This window comes from Bos javanicus, chromosome 22, assembly GCF_032452875.1.
Source record: "Bos javanicus breed banteng chromosome 22, ARS-OSU_banteng_1.0, whole genome shotgun sequence".
NCBI classification, from domain to species: Eukaryota; Metazoa; Chordata; class Mammalia; order Artiodactyla; family Bovidae; genus Bos; species Bos javanicus.
Window position 1 is genome coordinate 54,238,581 of NC_083889.1, and position 21,117 is coordinate 54,259,697.

At 51.0% G+C, this 21,117-nt stretch overlaps 1 protein-coding gene and 1 long non-coding RNA gene across 6 annotated transcripts in view; one reads left to right on the forward strand and one right to left on the reverse strand.

The window, feature by feature from the left end:
- Nucleotides 1-1,466: 1,466 nt before the first annotated feature.
- Nucleotides 1,467-21,117, forward strand: part of LOC133235506 (uncharacterized) — a 42,168-nt gene continuing 22,517 nt past the window's right edge. For 4 of the 5 annotated variants that reach the window (XR_009732568.1, XR_009732570.1, XR_009732569.1 and 1 more), the window contains exons 1-4: nt 1,467-2,673; nt 4,843-5,408; nt 6,358-9,097; nt 19,220-19,308. This is a non-coding gene — a long non-coding RNA (uncharacterized LOC133235506). The remainder of the gene's footprint in view (nt 2,674-4,842; nt 5,409-6,357; nt 9,098-19,219; nt 19,309-21,117) is intronic. The other variant, XR_009732571.1, reaches the window with a different exon arrangement.
- Nucleotides 13,727-19,870, reverse strand: CLEC3B (C-type lectin domain family 3 member B). The gene is made up of 3 exons (XM_061397064.1): nt 19,600-19,870; nt 17,400-17,498; nt 13,727-14,250 (listed from the first exon to the last, which is right to left on the reverse strand). Exons 1-3 carry the CDS (start codon nt 19,706-19,708, stop codon nt 13,850-13,852), a joined length of 609 nt encoding a protein of 202 aa, XP_061253048.1. The 5' UTR covers nt 19,709-19,870; the 3' UTR covers nt 13,727-13,849.

The window sequence follows — 21,117 nt, forward strand, 5'->3', positions numbered from 1 at the left end:
AAACAGGAACTGTGGACAGTGTTTGCCTTTATAGAAGGAAATGGTGACTGGGAAATTTTCCCCCATATACCATTCTGTAGCTTTTGAATTGGAACTGTACAAATGTATCTTATTTTTCAGTGAAAGAAAATGAAAACAAAAACTTCCTTTTAAAACTTGTCAAAATTCAAGATTCCTGGGACTTCCCTGGCAGTCCAGTGGTTAAGACTGTGCTTCCAATGCAGGGGACATGGGTTTGATCCCTGTTCAGGAAACAGCTCCTGCTTGCAGCAAGGCCAAAAAGAATACATTTAATACATAAAAATACATAAAGAATACATTTAATACATAAAAAAACAAAAAATAATAATAACAACAGAGTACCCTTTAGATTCTTTGGTGGTTCAGTCTTGCCATCTTCTTGTGAGTGCAATTTTTCAGAGACTTTTAAGCCTCCTTCCCCCGCTCCTCTGCCCCGCCCCCAGTGGTGGGACCAGTTTGGCCAGATTTCACCCTGTCTGGTCAGAAATCCCAGGTTACTCCGAGAGAGGCTAAAGGCTGGAGATGACTGGAAGGCATGGTAGCTGCTCAAACACCCTGGAAGACTCTTCCATACTACCTCAGGGATCATTCCTCAATGCTGATGCTCCCAGGCCAAGAAGTTCTCTGGGAGCCGACACCAATCCTGGGACAGCAGCTGTTGCACTCGGCTCCCGCATCGGAAAGAGGAGTCCTGGGACCAGCTGGTGACCTGACGTCAGCTCCATCATTGCCCAGGACGTTCAGATCTGACCTATCCAGGAGCCAGACTGGAGGGACTAGAATCTGCTCAGATCTTAAGCCTAGGAAGTACGGTTGGGAGGGTATCGGCTGCCCCTTGGAGTTCAGGGAGAAGAAATCATTTTGTGATGCTTAATCATTTGGAAGGAAAAAAAAAATTTCTTTTTTTTTTTTCAGCCAAAAAAAAAAACATGTTAAAGAGTGAAAGAGCCATTCTACCACAGGCTTGGGTTCAGTGTGTACTTTGGACCCTGGGCTGGCTCCCTGGGTCTCAGGATAGCAGGCGGGTCCAAGTCCCTCGTAGGTCCCTTTCTTTCCTGGACACATTAATTGCTTGGCTGCCTGCCACTGGCAGTGTCACCAGAGCTCTTGGCAGGCTGAACACTAATCCTACCTTTCGCCTGGGAGACTGGGAGGGAACCTGCTCTCCAACCTCCTCCCAAGGCTGCAACCCCCAGTCACCCCCACTGATGGCTGCAGCTGCTACCCAGGAGGCCCCTGCTGGTATCCTGAGACCCAGTGAGCCAGCTGAAAGTGAAAAAGTGAAAGCGTTAGTCGCTCAGTCCTGTCCGACTCTTTGGAATTCCATGGACTGTAGCCCTCCAGGCTCCTTTGTCCATGGAATTCTCTAGGCAAGAATAGCGGAGTGGGTAACCATTCCCTTCTCTAGGGGATCCTCCCAACCTAGCGGAGTGGGTAACCATTCCCTTCTCTAAGGGATCCTCCCGACCAACGGATCCATCTCATGTCTCCTGTGTCTCCTGCATTGCAGGTGGATTCTTTACCATCTGAGCCACTATGGAAGCCCAGGGAGCCAGCTGAGGGAAGGATAATTGGGAAATGTGAACTTCAGAGGTGATCCTTTCCAATCAGGAGTTAAATTGCCCTCACTTCCTCTTGAAAAGCAACCCGGTGATATTTCTGCAAATAATAGTCTTTTTGAGAAACACTGGCAACATAGGTACTTCTAATAATGAAGATGAAAATCCCTTATACCTTTTAAAAAATGTCTAGTGTCAAATCAGTCCAATATATCCAGGATAAAGCTGTATTTTCAATTATATTTTTCTTAAACAACATGGGTAACAAGCTCCTTTTGCGATAATGAAGCCTTTGTCTTTGGTGTTAAAAAAAAAAAAATTAATCTATTTTCTCCAGGCCAGGGACATCAATTTTTAAAATGAGAATTCATACTTGCTACAGATGCTGCAAGCTGACTTTTTGCACAAATAGATCAAGATGTTTCTGTTTGTCTTCAGATCCTTGCCAAGGGTTGAGCGATAACTGAACATGGCAACAAGTCTGCTTTGATCTTCATGAGGAATTTCAGTGTGGGTAGCACTCAACTGCCTGGTATTCATTCTGCTGTGGATCCAATTCAATCCAGTTATTTCAGTGTATTCATGAAATGCCTACTATGTGTAAGACATAAGTGTGGGATTATGTGTAAGACTTAAGTGTGGGCTTCCCTGGTGGCTCAGCTGGTAAGGAATCCACCTGCATTGTGGGAGACCTGGGTTCGATCCCTGGGATGGGAAGATCCCCTGCAGAAGGGAACCCATTCCAGTATTCTGGCCTGGAGAATTCCATGGACTGTATAGTCCATGGGGTCGCAAGGAGGCAGACACACTAAGCGACTTTCCTGTGTAAGACAGTATGCTCAGGCTGAGTGCTGGTGGAGAAGAAGTTACCAGATAAAGTGCTACGAGGGAGGGCTGAGACACAGCGTAGGGGAGGAGAGGAGACGACGAACCTTCGATGGCAACATCTGCTCATTCATTCAACAAGCACTTCACCAAGTGAGGTGCTGGATGTCTCAGTTCCATTAGCTCCTTTCTTGAGTGGTTAAGACATTTCTAAACCAGAAGAGGAATGAATTGTGAGGCTTGGCTGGAGAGGCAGTCATAAAATATGGTGAGTTCTTTGCCAATTTTTAGTTACTTTTCCCAACTAATGTTTTGCTTCTCGCTCTGCTCCTGAGGCAACAGACCACATTGCAAGTATTTAGTAAACAAGCTTCATTCATCTATAAACCAAGCAATACATATTGTGCTGATTCCTCAGCTATATGCTTTTTTCATTTTGGTAATTTTATTTATTTATTACCTTTGGCTGTGCAGAGTCCTTGTTGCTGCCTGACTTTTCTCTAGTGGCACCGAGGAGGGGGGTTCCTCTCCAGTTGCCATGTGCAGGGGTCTTACTGTGCTGGCTTCTCTCGCTGTGGAGCCGGGCCTTAGACACAGGGGCTTCCTTCAGTAGTCCTGGGACACGGCCTCAGCCACTGGGGCTCCCAGGCTCTAGAGGATAGGCTCAATAGATATGGCTCGTGGGCTTAGATGCTCTGAAGCATGTGAGACCTTCCCAGACCAGATATCAAACCTGCGTCTCCTGCTTTGGCAGGCGGATTCTTTACCCCTGAGCCCTGAGGGGAGCCCTCTCGGTAATATTCTTACACAAAGAACTTTTCGCTGAGGATACTTAAAAAAGAAAACCATGCTCTCTGTCGTGGCCCTCAGGAATGCTGAGGACTGGAGTGCTAGAATGTTCTAGATTCTGTGCCTGTAAGACACAGGTCGCCCCAAGATTTAACCTTGCTTCCAGATCTTTGCACAGAACTACTGCCACTTTAGGAACAGCAGCCTACTATTCTCTCACCTGAACTGGAGACGAAACACACTTCCAGGCCACCGAGGAATAACAGGGACCAAACAGCCTCAGCTGGGGAGGGTAGAACCTTGGGGCTTCCTGGATCTAACTCAGCAGACCCAGAGTTTGGGGTTGAGAAGGGCAGGGTCATCTACAATGCTTTAGTCCCATCCCAAGTTCTTGAACTGTCATTTTCCAGGTCCCCTTTCCGGAGTTCTTTGAAGGCCCAGAAAATTAGAAAGAGGGTTTCTGAAGATCATGGCTGTGCTAGGGCTGAGCTTCTGCAGAACAAACACTGTCCTCCTCTCTGAACAGCCATTCTCAGATGCTAAATAGGGGGTGACCTGAGGACAAGGGAAGGGAATTGAGCTCTGTCTCCTCGGTTGGTCAAGTTCTTCCAGCAAATTCCAGTGAAAGGGCTCCTGTCACAAGGGGACCATTAAATAAAGGACTGTTTGTGCTCAGGGGAGCACCTTCCTCCCACACGTGTTCAAGGACTGCCTTCAAAATGACAGCAATGACAAAAATCCCCACCCATCCAACGATCCTGGATTACCTCAGTTACCAATCCTTCCAGGTCTTCTAGCTTGAAAAGCAAAACTCTCATCTTTGGATTGTGAGGCAAGGGTCTGAGGCCAGACTCATCCCCCCAACCCCCTTCCTTCCACCCCATCTCCCTGGGGGGCGGGGATGAGACCTATCTTGAGACATATTTTTAAACCAACTGCCTGGCTCTCTGCCCTGCCTCCCACTTCTAAGCCATCATTTTAAACTATGTTTAAAGTGGACCACATGGGGACAATTAAGGCAAAGAATTCCTAGGCCTGAGGGGCCCAGAGAATGAGAAGGACCTTGAGGAGAACTGAGGGAGCCAGAGGTCCAGAGATCTTCCCTGGTGGCTCACGGTTAAGAATCTGCCTGCAACACAGGAAACATGGGTTCAATCCCTGGGTCGGGAAGATCCTCTGGAGAAGGAAATGGCAACCCACTCCAGTATTCTTGCCTGGGAAATCCCATAGACAGAGGAGCCTAGAGGGCTACAGTCCATGGGGTTGCAAAAGAGTTCCAGCAGCAGCAGCAGAGGTCCAGAGAAGGGGGAGGTTGTGAGCGAGGTGTGGAGAGGGGAGCCCGAGGGGAAGGGAGAGGCAGGGGGACTACTCGAGGGGGAAGTCGGCTCACTTAGCCTCCTGGCAGCCTCCCTCCAGGCCACCTGCCAGTATCCTGAGACCCAGTGAGCCAGCTGAGAATCAGGACCCACACCCTGGGCCGCCTTGTGCATGAGTGCTAAGTCACTTCAATCATGTCCCTCCAGGCTCCTCTGTCCATGGGATTCTTCAGGCAATAATACTGGAGTGGGTTGCCATGCGCTCCTCCAGGGGATCTTCCCCACCCAGGGATCAAACCCGTGTCTCTTATGTCTCTTGCATTGGCCGGCAGGTTCTTTACCACTAGCGCCACCTGGGAAGCCCGCTGCCTGCAAAGAAGCTTCCCATCACATCCAGGTACAGGTGAGGAACCTGGGGCCCTCCACAGGGCACCGAAGTCCAGGTTTAAGGCCACCAGCATGTGAGTAAGGACACTGCCGGACCCCTAGTCGAGGACAAGGGCAGATTCCCCGTGACACTGTGCCAAGGGCCTTTCTGGTTAACATTTTCACCACTGGGGGTGACAGAGGTTGCTCCACCTAGGTTTGGGCCCCTTTCTCCTTTGGAGCTTGCACTACGCCACCTGGGGCGCTGATCCTCCCCCAGTTGAAGCACACAGCGAGAGGTGTCAGCCGTGTGGTAGGATGGGTGGCCTCAAGACCTTGCGGCTAGCAGCACCATTCAACACGGGCAGCCTCCCATAGCTCGAGCTGACTTGGCCCAGGGATGATGCAGAGAAAACCTTCCTACCGCCTTTCAATTTCTTCTTTTTGAGCTCACAGTTCCTTTAGCCTGGTTCCTTCTAGAAGAATGAGTTTTTCTAACTGGTGTCCTCTACTTCCGCCTTCGAGTTAAAAGGTGAGCCGTTAGCTTTGGACTCTTAACTCTCTGGAAGGTGACGATCATTATTGGTCTCTTTTTGCTCCTAAAAGCTCTGTGCATTTCTCTTTTAATTAAAGTACAGTTGATATACAAAATTATGTAAGTTACAGGTGTACAATATAGTGATTCACAATTTTTAAAGATTTAACTCCATTTATAATTATTATAAAACATTGGCTATATTCCTCATGTTGTACAATATGTGTTAGTCGCTCAGTCGTGTCCGGCTCTTTGTGATCCCATGGACTGGATGCCGCTAGGCTCCTCTGTCCCTGGAATTCTCCAGGTAGGAACACTGGAGTGGGTTGCCTCTCTAATTGTGGTGTGAGTTTCTCATTGTGGTCGCTTCTCTTGTTGCAAAGCACAGGCTCAGGAGTTGTGTCCACAGGCCACAACCATGCATGTAAGTCTTCCAGGAGCAAGGATTGAACCCGTGTCCCCAGCACTGGCAGGCAGTTTTTTTTTTTAGTTTGGAAGATAATTAGTTTACAATATTGTGTTGGTTTCTGCCATACAGCAACACAAATCAGTCATAATTATACATATATCCCCTCCCCTCTTCTCTCCTAGCCCACCACTCTAGGTCATCACAGAGCCCCAGGCTGGGCTCCCTGTGTTATGTAACACCTTCCCACTTAGCAGGTAGATTCTTAACCACTGGACCACCAGGGAAGCCCTGCAAATATTTTTTGCATGCCCGCCATTGTGCATGGCTTGCTCTCATCCTTGACTTGTTTCAGACTTAACTTCGCAGTCCTGTGAAGCTTCACTGTATTTCTAGTTGTGTACGACTTCTTCCGGGTTACAGAGCAACTTGAGTTAGAATTGGAACCCTACTCGGAGGATTCATGTACATCTTGGCTCTGTGTCCCGAAACCTTTCTTTTTCATCATTGTCTTGCCTTTCTTTTCTTTTTCTTTCACAGGCTGGACTCAGCACCTTAGAGACAGACTCAGGAACTGATCATCTGTGGACCACCTGTGTGTGCCCTGTAGCCAAAGGCCACCAAGAACAAAGTTGGATTTACTGATCTTTTGCAGGGAGGGAGGCTGTGTACATGCAGATAAGGAGTCATGGGGCCTCTCAGCACAAGGGACTTAGAACAGAACATGGACTTGTGTTAAGTGGTGTGTGGGAAGTTTCAAGGAAGCAGGGGTTTGCTCTGGATCGAATGGTGTCAGGAAGCAGGATTCTACCACCAGGAACTTCGGTTTTTATACAGAAGGTGAAATGAAGGCATCAGAGCTAAAGCCGTGGTTGTGAAGAGACAGCTGTCACTTGGGTTAGTTGAGTGATTTCTCTCGTGTGGGCAGAGGCTTAGTTTGTCCCTGTGCTCAGACATGACTACAGAATGGTCTTGTTTTGTCAGGCTTGTCTGAAGTTGGTGATGGGTGAGACTAGCTCTGTTTGAGAGGAGAACGTGGCACCTAGCTCTGAGTGCCTGGCTGGTGGGAGCTTGATGCTAGGGACTACTTTCGTCTTTGTCATTACAAACGCAAAGCTTTGATCCTCCAGTTCCAGTCTTCTTTATATCCTAGTCCTGTATCTTCATGATGGGATAAGGATCCTCACATTTGAAGAGGAGGAGGAGGGACGGATGAGAATGAGGAGGGGGATTTGCTTATGGTGGGGGTGGGGTAAAATAGTGTCTTAGCTTAGAGGATTCATATCTCTGTAACCTATATGGATCCAGGATTCCATTCCTCTGCCTGAATAGAATGATATTCCAAAGCCATATTAAGCAGACAAGGGAAGGAATTAGGATAACCTTTGTATTGTAGGTGCCTTGTGAATTACTGGAGGAAGTTCCAGGTCGAAGGGTGGGGCAGGCATAAGAAGTGGCCATTCTTATTACAGATAACCCTCACTTAGAAAGGTAATCTACCCTCTTTGGAAACACAGGGTGATTGTACATTCCAGTTTTCTGGTATATCCTTGATTTAAGTAATAAAACTATTTGATACCCTACATATAGTTTGACTACATATTATATTGTTCTATATAATGTTTTTAGAAGTGCAAGAGATTAACTGAGGGAAACACCTGTGAAAGATCAAGGGCTCAAGGGAGCAGGAGTGGGCAGGGAGAGGCGTCTTCAATACAGGTCTGACCCTGTGTGAAGAACAGCAGGGGGAAAGCGGACTGCGTAGGAAGAACCCCAGACTGCAGCACACTTCTGAGACAATCGAGGCCAGGCCTTTGGGGAGTTCCCAGGCTAAACTTTCCACTTAGAGGGGCCACCTATCCAGTGGGAATGGTTCTGTACTCAGTCACTGCCCAGAGCCAGCCAGGGAAAGACTGGCCCCTGCCCCTCCGCAGACAGCCCAGGCTGTCAGTCAACTCCTGCTTGGCAGCAGGCTATCTTAGAGCCGTCTGAGCTGCACCCTCCACAGCCATACGTGTCTTCAGTCAGCAATACCTTTATTTTTTTGAGTCACTGAAGCAGATCAAGTCCTCCCAGAAGCAGAGGCCAAGACAGGATTAGACATGCAAAAGATTTGTTAACGGAAATGCCTGCAGAGGATAAAAGGGGGAAGAGAGGATAGGGGGAAAAAACCTATACAAATGTGACTTACACTGTGAATAAATGCGCTTCTATAAGTTCTTTGTTGTTTTAAGCCTCTGTTGAGACATATACCCTGAATTTTGGCTTGGCAACTATGGTTTCTAAGTCGTGTTAAATGATAATACTGTAATTTAGGAAGGGCAAACAAGGTGATACGGGCTTCCCTGGTGGCTCAGCAGCAAACAATCTGCCTGCAATGCAAGAGTCGTAGGAGCCACGAGTTCCATCCCTGGGTGGGGAAGATCCCCTGGAGGAGGACATGGCAACGCACTTCAGTATTCTTTCCTGGAGAAGCCCCAGGGACAGAAGAGGCTGGAGGGCTACAGTCCATGGGGGTCTCAAAGAGTCAGACACAGCTGAGCGACTTAGCACGCACTCACGCAACAAGGTGATGGAGGTACAGAAACGGACCTTCTGCAAGCTCACTTACTTTTGCGCGGACCTCGACGACCAGCGGGACACGACCTAAAAGCAGCGGTAGTGCGACTGCGCAAGGAGCAGCACATGCTGCTAAAGCGCCTGCGCAAGACCTAGAATGAGGCTCCGCCCACAGAGGAGCCTGAGGTGGAGAAGACCAGGCGCCACAGAGTCGCCCTGCCCAAGATGGCGGGCAGTATGGTGGGCGTCTACAACTGTCAGGACCTTCAGCCAGGTGCAAGTCAAGCCTGAGGTGATTGGCCACTACCTAGACGAGTTCTCCATCTCCTATATAAGCCCATGAAACACGGCTGGTCCGGCATGGAGCCACCCACTCTTCCTGCTTCGACCCCCTCAAGTAGCTTGCTGGCCAGTAAAGGCACGGACTTGGCTTTAGAAGGAAAGAAACTGGAATCTAAAGCATCAAATCAAGATCTGCCTCAGCTACTTTTTTTCACACGGCTCCTTTCTGTGAGGACTTCGCGTGTGCCCTCGCCCTCCCTGCTTCTCCACTTTGCTAAAGGGTGGTTTTGCCTGGCAGGGGACACTGGGCTGTTAGAGCCGGTGCCTGGGTTACTGGGGGAGTAGGCGCTTCTCTTGTCCCAGAAGGAGTTCAGAGAAGAGACAGGGCGGTCAAGAAAGCAAAGTGAAGATTTAACTAAGCGACGGTACACTCTCAAAGGTGAGAAACTGCACCGAGTTTCTTGGGCATGCAGGACATGCGGGATGTACAAATGAAGGGGTGGAATATGCATTGGGGAGGGAGGGTTTTGGGGGGGTCACGCACCCGGATTTTCATCCTAGCTCCACCTTGCCAGGGGAGGAGGGATTTTTGCCCTATGTAGTCTTGATGGGAAGTGTCATGACCTCGGTGCATGATAGGAACTTCTTATCTGCAAGGTTTTATTGTAATGAGAGCTTAGTAAGCAAATGGTTACATTTGGACGCCAGAAATTCCTACGTTTTTCCACCTTTCTTTAGCTGTCTGCAGGACACTTATCAGCTCAAAATGTGTGGTTTCCCATGAGTCCGAAGGGTTCTCTTTGTCTGCCTAAGGACCCTCTTTGTTTAGGAGATATGTGATTTCCTGCTGTTGGCCCGTGTGCCCCTTTGAGTTCGCACCTGGCTATCTCCCTGCTCCAACATTACTCCTTCAAGGAGTCTGGACACTTAAAATCTTCTAAAGGCGGAAGTATCTATGGTCCATCCTCTTTTCTTTAAATTTTTATTTATTTCTTGGTTGCATTGGGTCGTCATTGCTCTGTGCAGACTTTCTCTAGTTGTAGTGAATGGGGGCTGAGACTCTGTAGTGGCGGCGCTCCGGTTGCAGCATGCTGCGCTGGGTAGTTGTCGTGCACGGGCTTAGTTGCCCCAGGACGTGTGGAATCTTCCCGGACCAGGGATCAAACCCTCATCCCTGCGTTGGCAGGCGGATTCTTAACCACTAGGCCACCAGGGAAGTTCTGGTCCATCTTCTTAGCCGCTTTGAACTGAGCAGTGTTGTCCCTGCCTGTGGGTGGAGATCTCCTTCCTGTCTGTGAGAGACGGGGATCTCAGGGTTGTTTGCGGTTTTGGACGTGGAGAGTGGGGAGTAGACCCAGTGGATGGTGGCACCTCATCTTCAGGTGGGATGAATTAAAATCCCTGATGCATCATCACTTGAAGAGCTGGAATCCAAACCCAGGGTTTCTTCCTGATCGGTATTGCACTATCAATGAGTAGCTTCAACCTGGTTTAAGGTTTTCCCGGCGGAACTTGCTGACGAACGGGAGGAAACACTAGTTTCCCTGTTTGACTCTGGCCTCGTTATGTGGCTTGTGTGTCTTAATCTGAAAGACATTTTCCTACTACTACTGCGAAGTTGTTTTCCCAACAATGCAAAACAGGAAAGCTGCCCTTAGAGGATACAACCAGCCCTGTCCCTCTGTCTTTGAGCAGCCTCAGAAATGCCGGGTCCCTTGCCAGGAGAGTGAACACCTCAAGAACAGGATCCAGGCCTCGTGGCCTAGCTTCTGTCAGAGCAATTGGCATATGGAAGGAGCTCAGTACTTACTAGTTGGCTGTTTGGAGAAATGGTTTGCACAAAGGTCTTTCTACTAACAAAGTGAGAGTCTTTGGCTCATTCTTTTGCAAGCTGCATGACCTTGGCTAGTCACTTAACCTCCCTGGGCCTCAGTTTTTTCCATCTGTTTCTCCTGCGACTGTGTTCTCATGCTGTACAAAACAGCAGTGCATTCTAGTGGAGGAAATGGTTAGTTTCATAGATTGTGTCATGATTTTTAGCATGAAAGAGAGACTCATAAACCGTGCTTTTCATGAGTCATCCATGAAAAATAGGTGAAGTAGAATCTAATGTTAAGCTTTAAAATAGCCCTGGAAAATCTGGGTGGAAAATGTGTTTTTACAGAATTCCTTTCCAGCAATCACAAATACACACCAATGCACATGACCATCAACTCCTTTTCACAAAAGTTTCAGTCACATCATGAAATATCTGAAAACTTTCTTCAAGATTCAGGAAGGACTGAATGTAAATAATAGTACATGGGCCTTGGAACTCGACAGACCTGAAATCCAGCCCCATTCATGGATGTTCTTAGAAAAATTATCCTCTCTGTACTCCGTTTTCTTTTCTTTTTTTTGTACTCCGTTTTCTTCAACTATAAAATAGGCTTAATAAAACCACTCTCCTAGGTTAGTATGACTATTGAATGAGGTAATTCATGAGTTGTTGTCAGGACATAGTAAGGGGCTTGTGGGTCAGTGCCCAGCCCACAATAGGAATGCACACACTGCTCATTTTCTTTGCTTTTATTAATACTTCCACCTTCTCTCAGCAAAGCCAAAATCCAAAGAATGTGCCTGGAGGTTGTGCGAGGACACATGAGTGGTTTAATGTTTTCATTTGAAGCAAGTATGTTTATGTGTGTGAGAGGGAAGCTCACATTCCAGGGGCCGACTCTGACCAGAGTTTGAACCTGTCTTCTTTGCTGTGCAACTAGCAGTTATGCAGAAAAGCCTGTGGTTTAGGGAGGTTGGGAGAGATTGATGGGTGAGTTGGCAACCAGGAAAGATATTACTGACACCTTGATTAACCTCTTCTCCAAGGCAAAGAACTGGAAACAGCTGAACTTGCGAAAGGAGTTTTTACCCAGCATTTTGCGTGACCGGCACTTATAGCAATATTTCAGATTGTCCCTTTGTTGGACATCCTCAAAATTTTTGCACACCAGGGCAGCACATGGTAAAGAAGGAAATGGGTGATGGTGAAAGAGGGCTCTACCATCAATTCTAATAAAGAGTAGTGGAGAAGCTGAAGATCTAGAAACCAGTACCTTATTATTGTTTATGCACCTTGGAAATTTTTAATTTTGTAGCCAGGGCCGTAAGGAATAGTAAGGTGAGTGAGGCATTTAACTAGGGTACAAAATTTAAGGAAGTGCCTAAAAAATTCAGTAATCATGATACAAAATATTTGAACACAGTGTTTTAAAAAACAAAAATTAATGCAAACAACAACAACAGGTCAAAACTTAAAGCAAGATCCCAGGGCAGGTGCACCCTAGCTTCAAGTCCAGGACTCTCAGTGTCTTAAAAACTGAAGAGCTTTTGCAGCTGATTAAAAATGGTTAACAATTCTCTTGCTTATGCTGCCACCTGCTGCTGAAATCAGGCAGTGCCACAGAGGCAGTTCTCTACCAGGACCCTCTCTCATACGCAAAGGCCTGGTGCCCTCTTGCGGGCATCCACCCAGTGCAGGAACTTTGAAAACCTGTGGCCTCCTACATCCTGCTAGATAGCTGAGTGGGGTAAAAAGAGCCCAAGACTCAGCCAGACCGAGATCTGCATCTCATTTTTGCTTCTCACTTGCTAGGTCATCTTGAAAAAAAAAATCACATCGCTGTTCTGAGCTTCAGTTTCTGCACCTATAATGAATGTCTTCCATCATTACATCTTCCTAAACTGTTGAATTACATGAGATGGTTTCCATGACAATGCCAGGCAGGCTGTGTGGCACAAAGTGCACACACAGAGTTCGCTGTAAGCTACCTCCCCCATCATGGCCCACTCCCCGTGATCAAATCAAGATACCATCAATTTACCTCTGAAGGCAGGACACACTGAAAGACGACCAGGGAGAAAAGGTATGGCAGAAGTCCCCACAGGGGATGATGCCATGGCTGATCTGGGAAGACCTCCCCTAAGGGGGTTACTAGAGCTGGGCCTACATGGTTGGATGGGCCAGAGGGGCTCACGGGGCCCCTTCTCTGATGTTTTATCTCAGGGAAGGTCCAGCACCATGAGACAAGCATCACGGTGGTGATGGAAAGGCCAAGGCCCTGGTCATCCTGGCTCTGCTGCTTATTGGCTCTGTGACCAACGGAAGTCACTCAGCTTCCCTGAGCCTCAACTTCCGTTTCTACAAAATGGAGATAATAACATGCCTGTCCCTGGTGGATAAGATTAAATAAGATGACTTATTTAAAGTTCCTGCCATTCAGTGCGCTCAATAAGTGGTAGCTGGTATTGCTAGGATGGAACTTTCTTTGAGGAGCAGGAAAGGGGGACACACCAGTCAGGCAGTGTTGGCCACTCTCATTTTTGACTCCTATTCGGCAAGAAGGGGGATGCAAATATTCCCTGTGGGCAGACCGTACCCTCTCCCTAACAGGACTCAGCGTGTCAGTGCACCCCAGAAATGAATCCCCCAACAGAAAAGGGTGGGATGGGGGTGTCCCTTCTGCCCTGGAGTTGTGGAGGGGATGCTGAAGTGGAGTCTTATGATAAGTAGCCTGGAAATCGGAATAAGGGCTGTAACTTAGATAACAATAGAGTATCAGTGTTCATTTCCGGAGCTTGAGGAAACCTCCATGAGAAAATGTCCTTGCTTTCAGGAAACACTTAAGTATTTAGGGGTAAAGGGGCAATCACGTCTGCAATTTACAGTGAAACGGTTCAGGAAAAAATAAAAGGATAAGCAAATAGGGGGAAATAGTGTTTGTGGAATCTGGATGAAGGGTATTCGGGAATTCTTGCAAATCTCTCTGTAAGAGGGAAATCAAATGAAATACAACGTTGTTTAATTTAAAAAAGGCAGCAAAAAATAAAAAAAAAATAAAAAAGGCAGCAGCAGTCAAGGGTTCCCGCCTCCCCGCTGTTCTCTTCCTCCCTCCCCTTTTCTGTGCACCCAGCTCACCATCCTTCCCCGCCTCTCTGCTCACCTCCTAAGAGCCTTCTCCCAGGGATCCCAGAAGGGCTCCTGGACTCTCCCCGCCCATGGGAACCGGCACAGACTGCAGCCACTCTCCAGCATGGTGCACCCACTTTATTTGCGAAAGGAGGCGCCCAGCGCGCAGGGGGCTGGGACGTCCCCGTGCCCCTCCTCCGGGGCTCAGGATCCCGCGCCCCGGCCCGGCCCGGCCCTCCAGGCCCGCTAGACGATGGCGAACTGGCAGACGTAGGGCAGCTTGTCCCGGCAGCGCTTGTCGAACCACTTGCCGTTGGCTGCGCCGGACAGGGTGGCGCAGTTCTCGACCTTGCCGCCGTCGGGCTGCGCGGTGATCTCCGTCTCCCAGTTCTTGTAGGCGATGTGGCCGCCGGTCATGTCCACCCAGGTGCCCTCGGACGCCATGTCGTTGAAGCCCAGCCAGACTTCAGCCTCGCTGCCCACGCTCTGGCGCAGGTACTCGTACAGGGCGTCGTTCTCGGAGCCCGTCTGCGGGGTACCCAGGGTGCCCCCGCGCGAGATGCAGTCCTCACTCGCCTCGTGGAAGGTCTTCGCTTGGACGAAGGCCAGGAAGCACTTCATGTGCACCTTGGTACCCTTCAGACAGACTGGGAGGGGAGAAGTGGCCGTCACCCCAGGTTCCCCAGCCGAGAGCCCACTGCCAGGGGCCGGCTCAACCCGCTACATCCAGCCCTGTCCAGGGGCTCCAGACCCAGGCCCGATGGCCCTGCTGTGATGGGCTCTGAATCCCAGACCTCCTATTCACAGGGGGTGGAGCTCCTGCTGCTGGGCGTGGGCTCAGCTGCCTCAGCTGAAGACAGACGGCCCCTCCCTCAAGGTCACACCCCTCCCCTGGGTGCCCCATCTAGCGCCCAGGGGAGGAGGGGGTCATCTCTCCCCCAGGCAGGATAATTCTGCCTTTTAGCAGAATTAAAAGGCCCTTTAGGGCCTTTTAGCTTGGAGGCTGCACAGGGAGGGGGCAGAAGCTGGCCTTGGGTACCTCTGCTCAGTCTGCTTCCCACCGCCCCCTTTCACAGCTGGGACCCCAGACTCTCCCTGATGAATGAACCCCATCTCAGAGTGGGCTTCCCAGGGAGCCCCGCCAGAGCCACCCGCTCTGATCTTCCTCCCACCCCACTCTCCCTGAGATTGGGGCCAGGGGACATGCTGACCCAGAGTCCAGACCACACTCCAGGTGCACAGGACCCCAAATCCCTGCCCCAGGGGCCCAGACAGGCTCCCAGCGTCTGCCAACAGCCTCTTCTGGGTCAGTGCTCCTGAGGGCTGGTTGGAGTGGCGACTGGGAGCTCAGAGCTGAGATTGGCCAGCTGCCAGACAGAAGAGATGGCCCAGGCAGTGGGCCAGGAGCTCGCTGTCTCGGGCTCAGAACTCTGAGGAGTCCGAGAGTTCTAAATTTGATTCTGGCCTCAAAGGTTGTAATGAAGGTGTATATTTGGTCTAGTTAGGAATGTAGACTGTTTCTGCTTAGCAGTTTATTCTTTAGCTGGGTTTATAACATAAATATTTAGACAGTTGGAGTGTATGTCTCCGTTTGTCCTCTTGCTGCTGATCCTCAAAATTTTAGGGGTGGGTCTGTACTCCACCACCACCCCCGCCCCTCACTCACCCGCTCACTCTGTTACTCTCACTTAACACATGTCTCTGTGTCCCCGTGAGCACTGGATACTCCTGGAACTCTCAACTCCAGGCCCGGAGCGTCACCGAGGTATCTTCACTCACAGACACTGTCCCAAGCCGACCAGCCCTGCCACGTGCTCTTCTGCAGTGCCTCCTAGCCAGGCTTCGTTGCCCTTCCAGCCTGGCCCCACACTCTTTCCTTCCTTCTGGGGTCACTGTGAAATGCCACCTAGACCCCCTTGGGGTGAAGGCCTGACCACCCCAGCTGCTGGGAGCGCTCAGCCTCCATTTGGGGATTGCCTCAGTGGAAGATAGCCCCTCGCCCACAGCGTGCCCCTCCCCAGAGCAGCCCCCACTCAGGGACCGGCCCATGAGCCCCCTTGTCCTGACTCAGGACAGCTCTGAAGGGCCCTTCCGAGGTCAGGGCTCCCTCTGCAGTCTCTGGGGCCTTCACTGAGATGCAGGGCACTCTGCCCACTCCTGAGTCCTGTCTCTTCCCTTCTGATCCTGGGTGCTGATCAGGTACTGGTCCTGGGAGGTGCTCCCTTATGAGCCTCCTGCAGGCTCAGCTCCACCTCAGGGCCGTGTCCTGGGAGCCGCACCCACAGCACTAACGTAGTCCTCAGTGAGCGTCAGTCCTCAGTGCCTTGCCATTGTAACTGGCATTTTGTCACTCTGGCCCACTTATGATCCGGTGGGTGCATGCTGGCCCTGCCTAGCTCTGCTCTTGCTCTGCCCTCTGCTTGGAATCCCTCTTTATGTTCCTACACCTGCTTTGAGGGTGCCAGGGAATACACTGATTCCGTGAATACATTGAGGCCCCCAGAGCAGGGCCCCCTGGGTCACCTGTGTTTCCTTGTGCGTGGCAGAGGCTTGCTAGTTGGGGACCTCACGTGCGTTTGTTGATTGGGGGAGAGGAAGGGCAGGTGGTGGGAGGGAAGGATTTCTCCCCTAACCCCTCATTCTCTCAACTCTTTGGCTAGGTCAGCAGAGCTCAGGAATGCTTTGTGAGGGGTTCTTGGCAAGGTGATTTGCAGATTGTCGTAAAGGAAAGGGTGATGAGAGGGAGAAGGCCCCCAAGGAGACTGGGAGCCCATGAACCTTCTGGGAATCAGCAAACATGGAGGGGGTGTTTGGATCTCTGTATGCCGTGGACTTTGCACAGGGAGGTCCCCACGACATTGCCCACCTCAGAAGGCATGTGGCATCTGGGTGGCATGGTCTTTGCATAAGTGGAGAGCTGAGTCATGAGACCTTAGAGCTTGCCCTGCAAGTCCAGCCCCAGCCCTTCCACTTTACAGATGAGGAAACTGAGGCCCCGAACGGCATTGTGCTCATCTTAAACATTCCCCCATGTGTTAAGTATTACTGATCGTCTGTATTCTGTGTCCTCCAGGGCAAGGTCATGAAGGAGTAGGTGAGTGTGAAGTGTGTGAAAATTGGAGACAATATGAAAGGGACTCGGTGGAGAGAAAGAGAGCGGGTTGTCCAGGCAGGCTGTCCAGGAAGTGCCAGGGCAGGTGGCTGTGAGCTGACTGTGTCCCTGGGCTCCACAGCTGGGTGTGTTGTCTATCCTGGCTTAGCTGGTTCGTGCAGGGTCAGGAAGACCAAAGCCCACCTTTCCTCACACCCAGCACGCACGGGGCAGGCCGCCTCCATTCCCGCCCTAACCTGCACTTGCCAGCCAGGGGATATGGGCAGAACCAGGGCCTCTCTGTCTCAGCTCCCGTCTTTAGAACAGGGATGGTAAATCCTGCCTCAGTGTAGTGATGATGACTGAGAGTGGCTGCGGCAGCGCAGCAGACACACAGGTGTTGAGGCGCATGCCCTACAGGACCGCGGGGTCGGCTGAGTGCAGGGTCTCCTGGGGGCTCCAGGGCTCACGCTTCCAGTGGGCGGTAATGGATTCTTGTGGGCGAGTTTGTTGTCCTTTTGGGACATTCCTGCTTCCACACATCAGGGCATCTTCCTGAGGCCTCCTTGAATCTGGTGCCCTGGACTAGGGGAGCCAGCCAGTTCCCTGGTGCTGAGCCAGAGGCTAGAGGCGCATCCCTGACTGCGGGCCCAAGCCCCTGTGTCCAGCGCACCCCTGCCTGGAGAGACGGCCACGTTCACTCACCCGTCTGCAAGGCCTGCTGCTCCTTCAGCAGGGCCACCTCCTGGGCCAGGCTGTCCAGCTGAGTCTTCAGCTCCTCCAGCATCTTCGGACTCACAGCATCTAGAAGGAAGGAAGGAAGTGGGGACAATCCCGTGATGAAGGCAGTAGGGATGGGGGCAGGGCAGGGACCAGAGGGGTGGACCACCGTCAGCCACCAGGGGACAGGGGATGACCCCCTGACCTTGATGTCCTGGCAGACTCTGTCTCTCCCTGTTCCTGCCAGTGGTCATCCAAGTGACTGCTCGTGATTTCCCTTCTGCCGGGGGCCCTCCTTCACTTGTTCTTGCTAACATGAGACCTGTGCTGCATTGTGTAGGAGGGGTCAGATGGGATGGCGACGGGCGGGGTGGGGTGGGGCTGCAGGCAGAGCCTTCAGTGACCCCCCTCCCCCGCCACCATCCCAGCTCCAGAGGAGAACAGAGCACAGGAAGCAGGGCCGGGGCCCTGGAGACCTCCCAGGTGTGCTTTCCTGGAGGAACAACACAGACCAGCAGGGCGGGGGCTCCGGCTGCGGAACGGGGAGAGGCAGTCAGGCACACCGCTCTCGCGCTGCCTGCTGTTGTGCGGGCCTCCAGCACCCTGGGCCTCCGTGGGCACTGCACGGAGACCACATGGAGCCGGGGTGCAACCGTGACAGCTGGAGCGGGCCAGGGCATTGTCTGGTGTGACCTTCTTGTCCATGTGATGAGGTCTGGGATTTACACGTTCGAATAAATACATACTACATCTTTGGTAAACTTGAGAAATTAGCAACTCTTTTCCACATTCAAAAATTCTGTTATTTGCCTTTGGAACTGGGTATCCTTTACAAAGAACATCCTTGGTGGCAATTTTAGCTAACATTCGTGGACATACCACACATGCTGCGAGTCTTCTTTTTTTTAATTAACATTTTGTAGAAGGTAACACAGCCATATAATTTTTAAAGACCCAAACAGTTCAAAATGTTCAAGTCTCTTTCCCAGTCAATCTGCTCTCAGCTCTCTAGTTTCTCTTCCCAGAGATAATCACTGTTGCTAACTCTTGTGAATCCTTCCAGAAAAGTTCTATGCATATACAAGTAAATATGTATTTTTTTCTTTGAAGTAAATATATATATTTTTATATAAATCCCTTTTTCAAAACAAATGTTACCTAAGTATGCATACTGTTTTGAATTTTTTGTTGTTTACTTTATGAACTGAACCTTGGGGATTATTTCCTGTTGGCACTGGGACCCATCCATTCTGTGTCTCCTGCCTGTGGGGCTCCATGTTCCTAACGTGCCCTTGCGTACATTGTCCGTGACCCGTGGGCAGCTGTCCATTTACAGTGGAGGCTCCAGGAGGGGCCTGAGGGCAGCTACACCCCCTGGCCTTGCCTCGTCTGTGCCCTTGGCCCCAGGCCAGCCGTTCGGCTGCCTGCATCAGCATGCTCATCTCCTGGGGGGTGACAGCCCACTGCATTGCCATGGCACTTCACTAGTTTTGTCTCAACACAGCCCGGGGTGACCTCACTGCAGGCAGGGCTCCAAGGGCAGACCTTGCTGAGGCCAGGGCCACCCAAGGACACCCGGGCCTAGAGGCCGCGGAGGGAGAGCAAAGCCGCCTCCACTGTCCTAGTTCAGCCTTGAACAGTTTCATTTCCTGAAGGCTGTGATGCACCACAGAACTACCAACTGTTCGTTTTTCCTTCCCCTGTGCATTACGTTATACCCTGTGTTCCAGACGCCTTACGTGTTTTCTATCGTTAAATCCTCCCAACCAACCCTTTGAGCCAAGGCCCCCATCTCTGTTTCACAGTTGAGAAGCCTGAGGTTCAGAGACAACAGAGTGGAGCCTTGTCAGCCCTCCCGAGAAGAGTCGGATATCTCCAGGCTGCTGAGCCAAAGGTGTGGTTTCTCTTAAAATCTTGTGGTGGTGGGGGAGGAGTGTGTGTCCATTACGGTGATCTGGAAGGTTCTTTCCAATTCTAAGAGCCCGTGACTCTGACAGTTCTGACAGCTGCCCCTGTGGCTGGAGAACTCACCTAGGTCCCAGTTGGTGGGGTGGGGGGGCGGCGGGGGGGGGGTCGAGACTTCACTGATGTTCGCTGGGCTCGTGGAGAAGGGAAGGGAAGGAGAGAACGGAGGGTGAGGGCCAGTCAAGGAGAGAGCTACCAGCTCCCCAACCCACCTCCTTACCTTTCTTGGCATTTGCAGCCTTCTTAGCCTTGGGGGTGGGGGTCTCAGCGGTGACCTGGGTCAGAAGAGAGAAGAGGCAGAGGAGCACGCAGGGCCCCCAGAGCTCCATGCTGCTGCCGCTGCTGCCTGCGGTGGCCTGGGTCAGAGAGCACTGGCCGCTGGGGCCTGAGCTACGTGTCTTAAGGCAGCGGCCACAAGGACCTCTGTCCAGGAAACCCTCCCAAAGTTGGCTGCGGGAGTGCCAAAAAAAAAATCCTGCAAAAAGAGGAAGGCCTGGGAGCCACAAAACCTGGCTGCTGCTCCGGGAACACCCACCCAGCATCCTGGTCCCGCCCTCTGAAACAATCATTGTTTTCTAGGATTCTGAAAAATACATGCTTGTCCTCAGAGCTCACATCTGCTGGGCAGTTACCTCGGGCAGGCGCTGGGTCACGCTTTTCCCTGGCCTCACAGAGGCCTCACACCAGCAATATGAGCCGGGTGCTGGCATTTCCCCATTTTACAGTTGAGGAAACTGAGGCTCAGTGAGGTTAAGGGAGCCTAAGCTACCGGACCTGTTAGAGGCAGCGCCAGTATCTGACCCCAGCCCGGGTACAGAACAGTTATGGAACCGTGTCTCCTTAGGGAGAGAGCTGGGGCTCACTGCCAAATTGTCTGGAGTGTTTGCTGCGATTCTTTTGTAGTTCTGCGTCTGTGTTCTTGATGCATGTTTAAAAATACAAAGAAGACCTTTCTTGACTCACTCTCTGTCACCCATCCTTTCCTGAAGCCGAGGTGACCACGGTGGGAAAGGGGCAGCCTGGTGTCCCAGAGTGGTGTCAGAGATGGAGCAGGGAGGAAAGAATGTCCCCAGGAAGGGGAGCCGGTGTGGGGTGTCAGGACACAACAGGGTGGAAGGGGCACCCCCGGGGGAACAGAGGTCCTCCGTGGAGTGTTGGAGTCCAGGCGAGAAGAAGAGATCTGCGTGGGAGAGCGGGTGGGGGCACATGGGAGAGAGTGGTTACACATCAAGTAAGTGCATTTATTAAAGACCACGGGAGAAAAAAAAAGACCACGGGAGCCAGGTTTCTCATTGTCGGAAAAGGGAGGTACAAATACACAGAGAAAACATAGAGAATGTTTCCTACAGTGTAGGATTGAAATTGGAGCTCTTGGTGTGCAGTTACGGACTTTGACACATGAAGCTGAATCTGCAACTGTCCACGGAAATGTGCACATCAGTCCCCCAGCTAGACGTCTGGGTGGAGCAGCGGCCCCACCAAAGGCTTGAGCATGCCTGGCATTCAAGCGCCGGCTTCTCAGTACAGCTTTCCACGAAAAGAAACCGCAGCACCTTGGAGCAACGGCTCATTCCACGGCCGAGGCAGGAAAAGGAGAAACTAAGCCCAGCACAGGTTATTTTGCCAGAACATAAGAAAATGTTTAAAGAAGGATGAGAACGTGGCAGGACACGGAACCAGCTTGAAGGAGCTTCTTAGGGCCCAAATCGGGGACAGTTTGAGCATCAAAACAGTGACG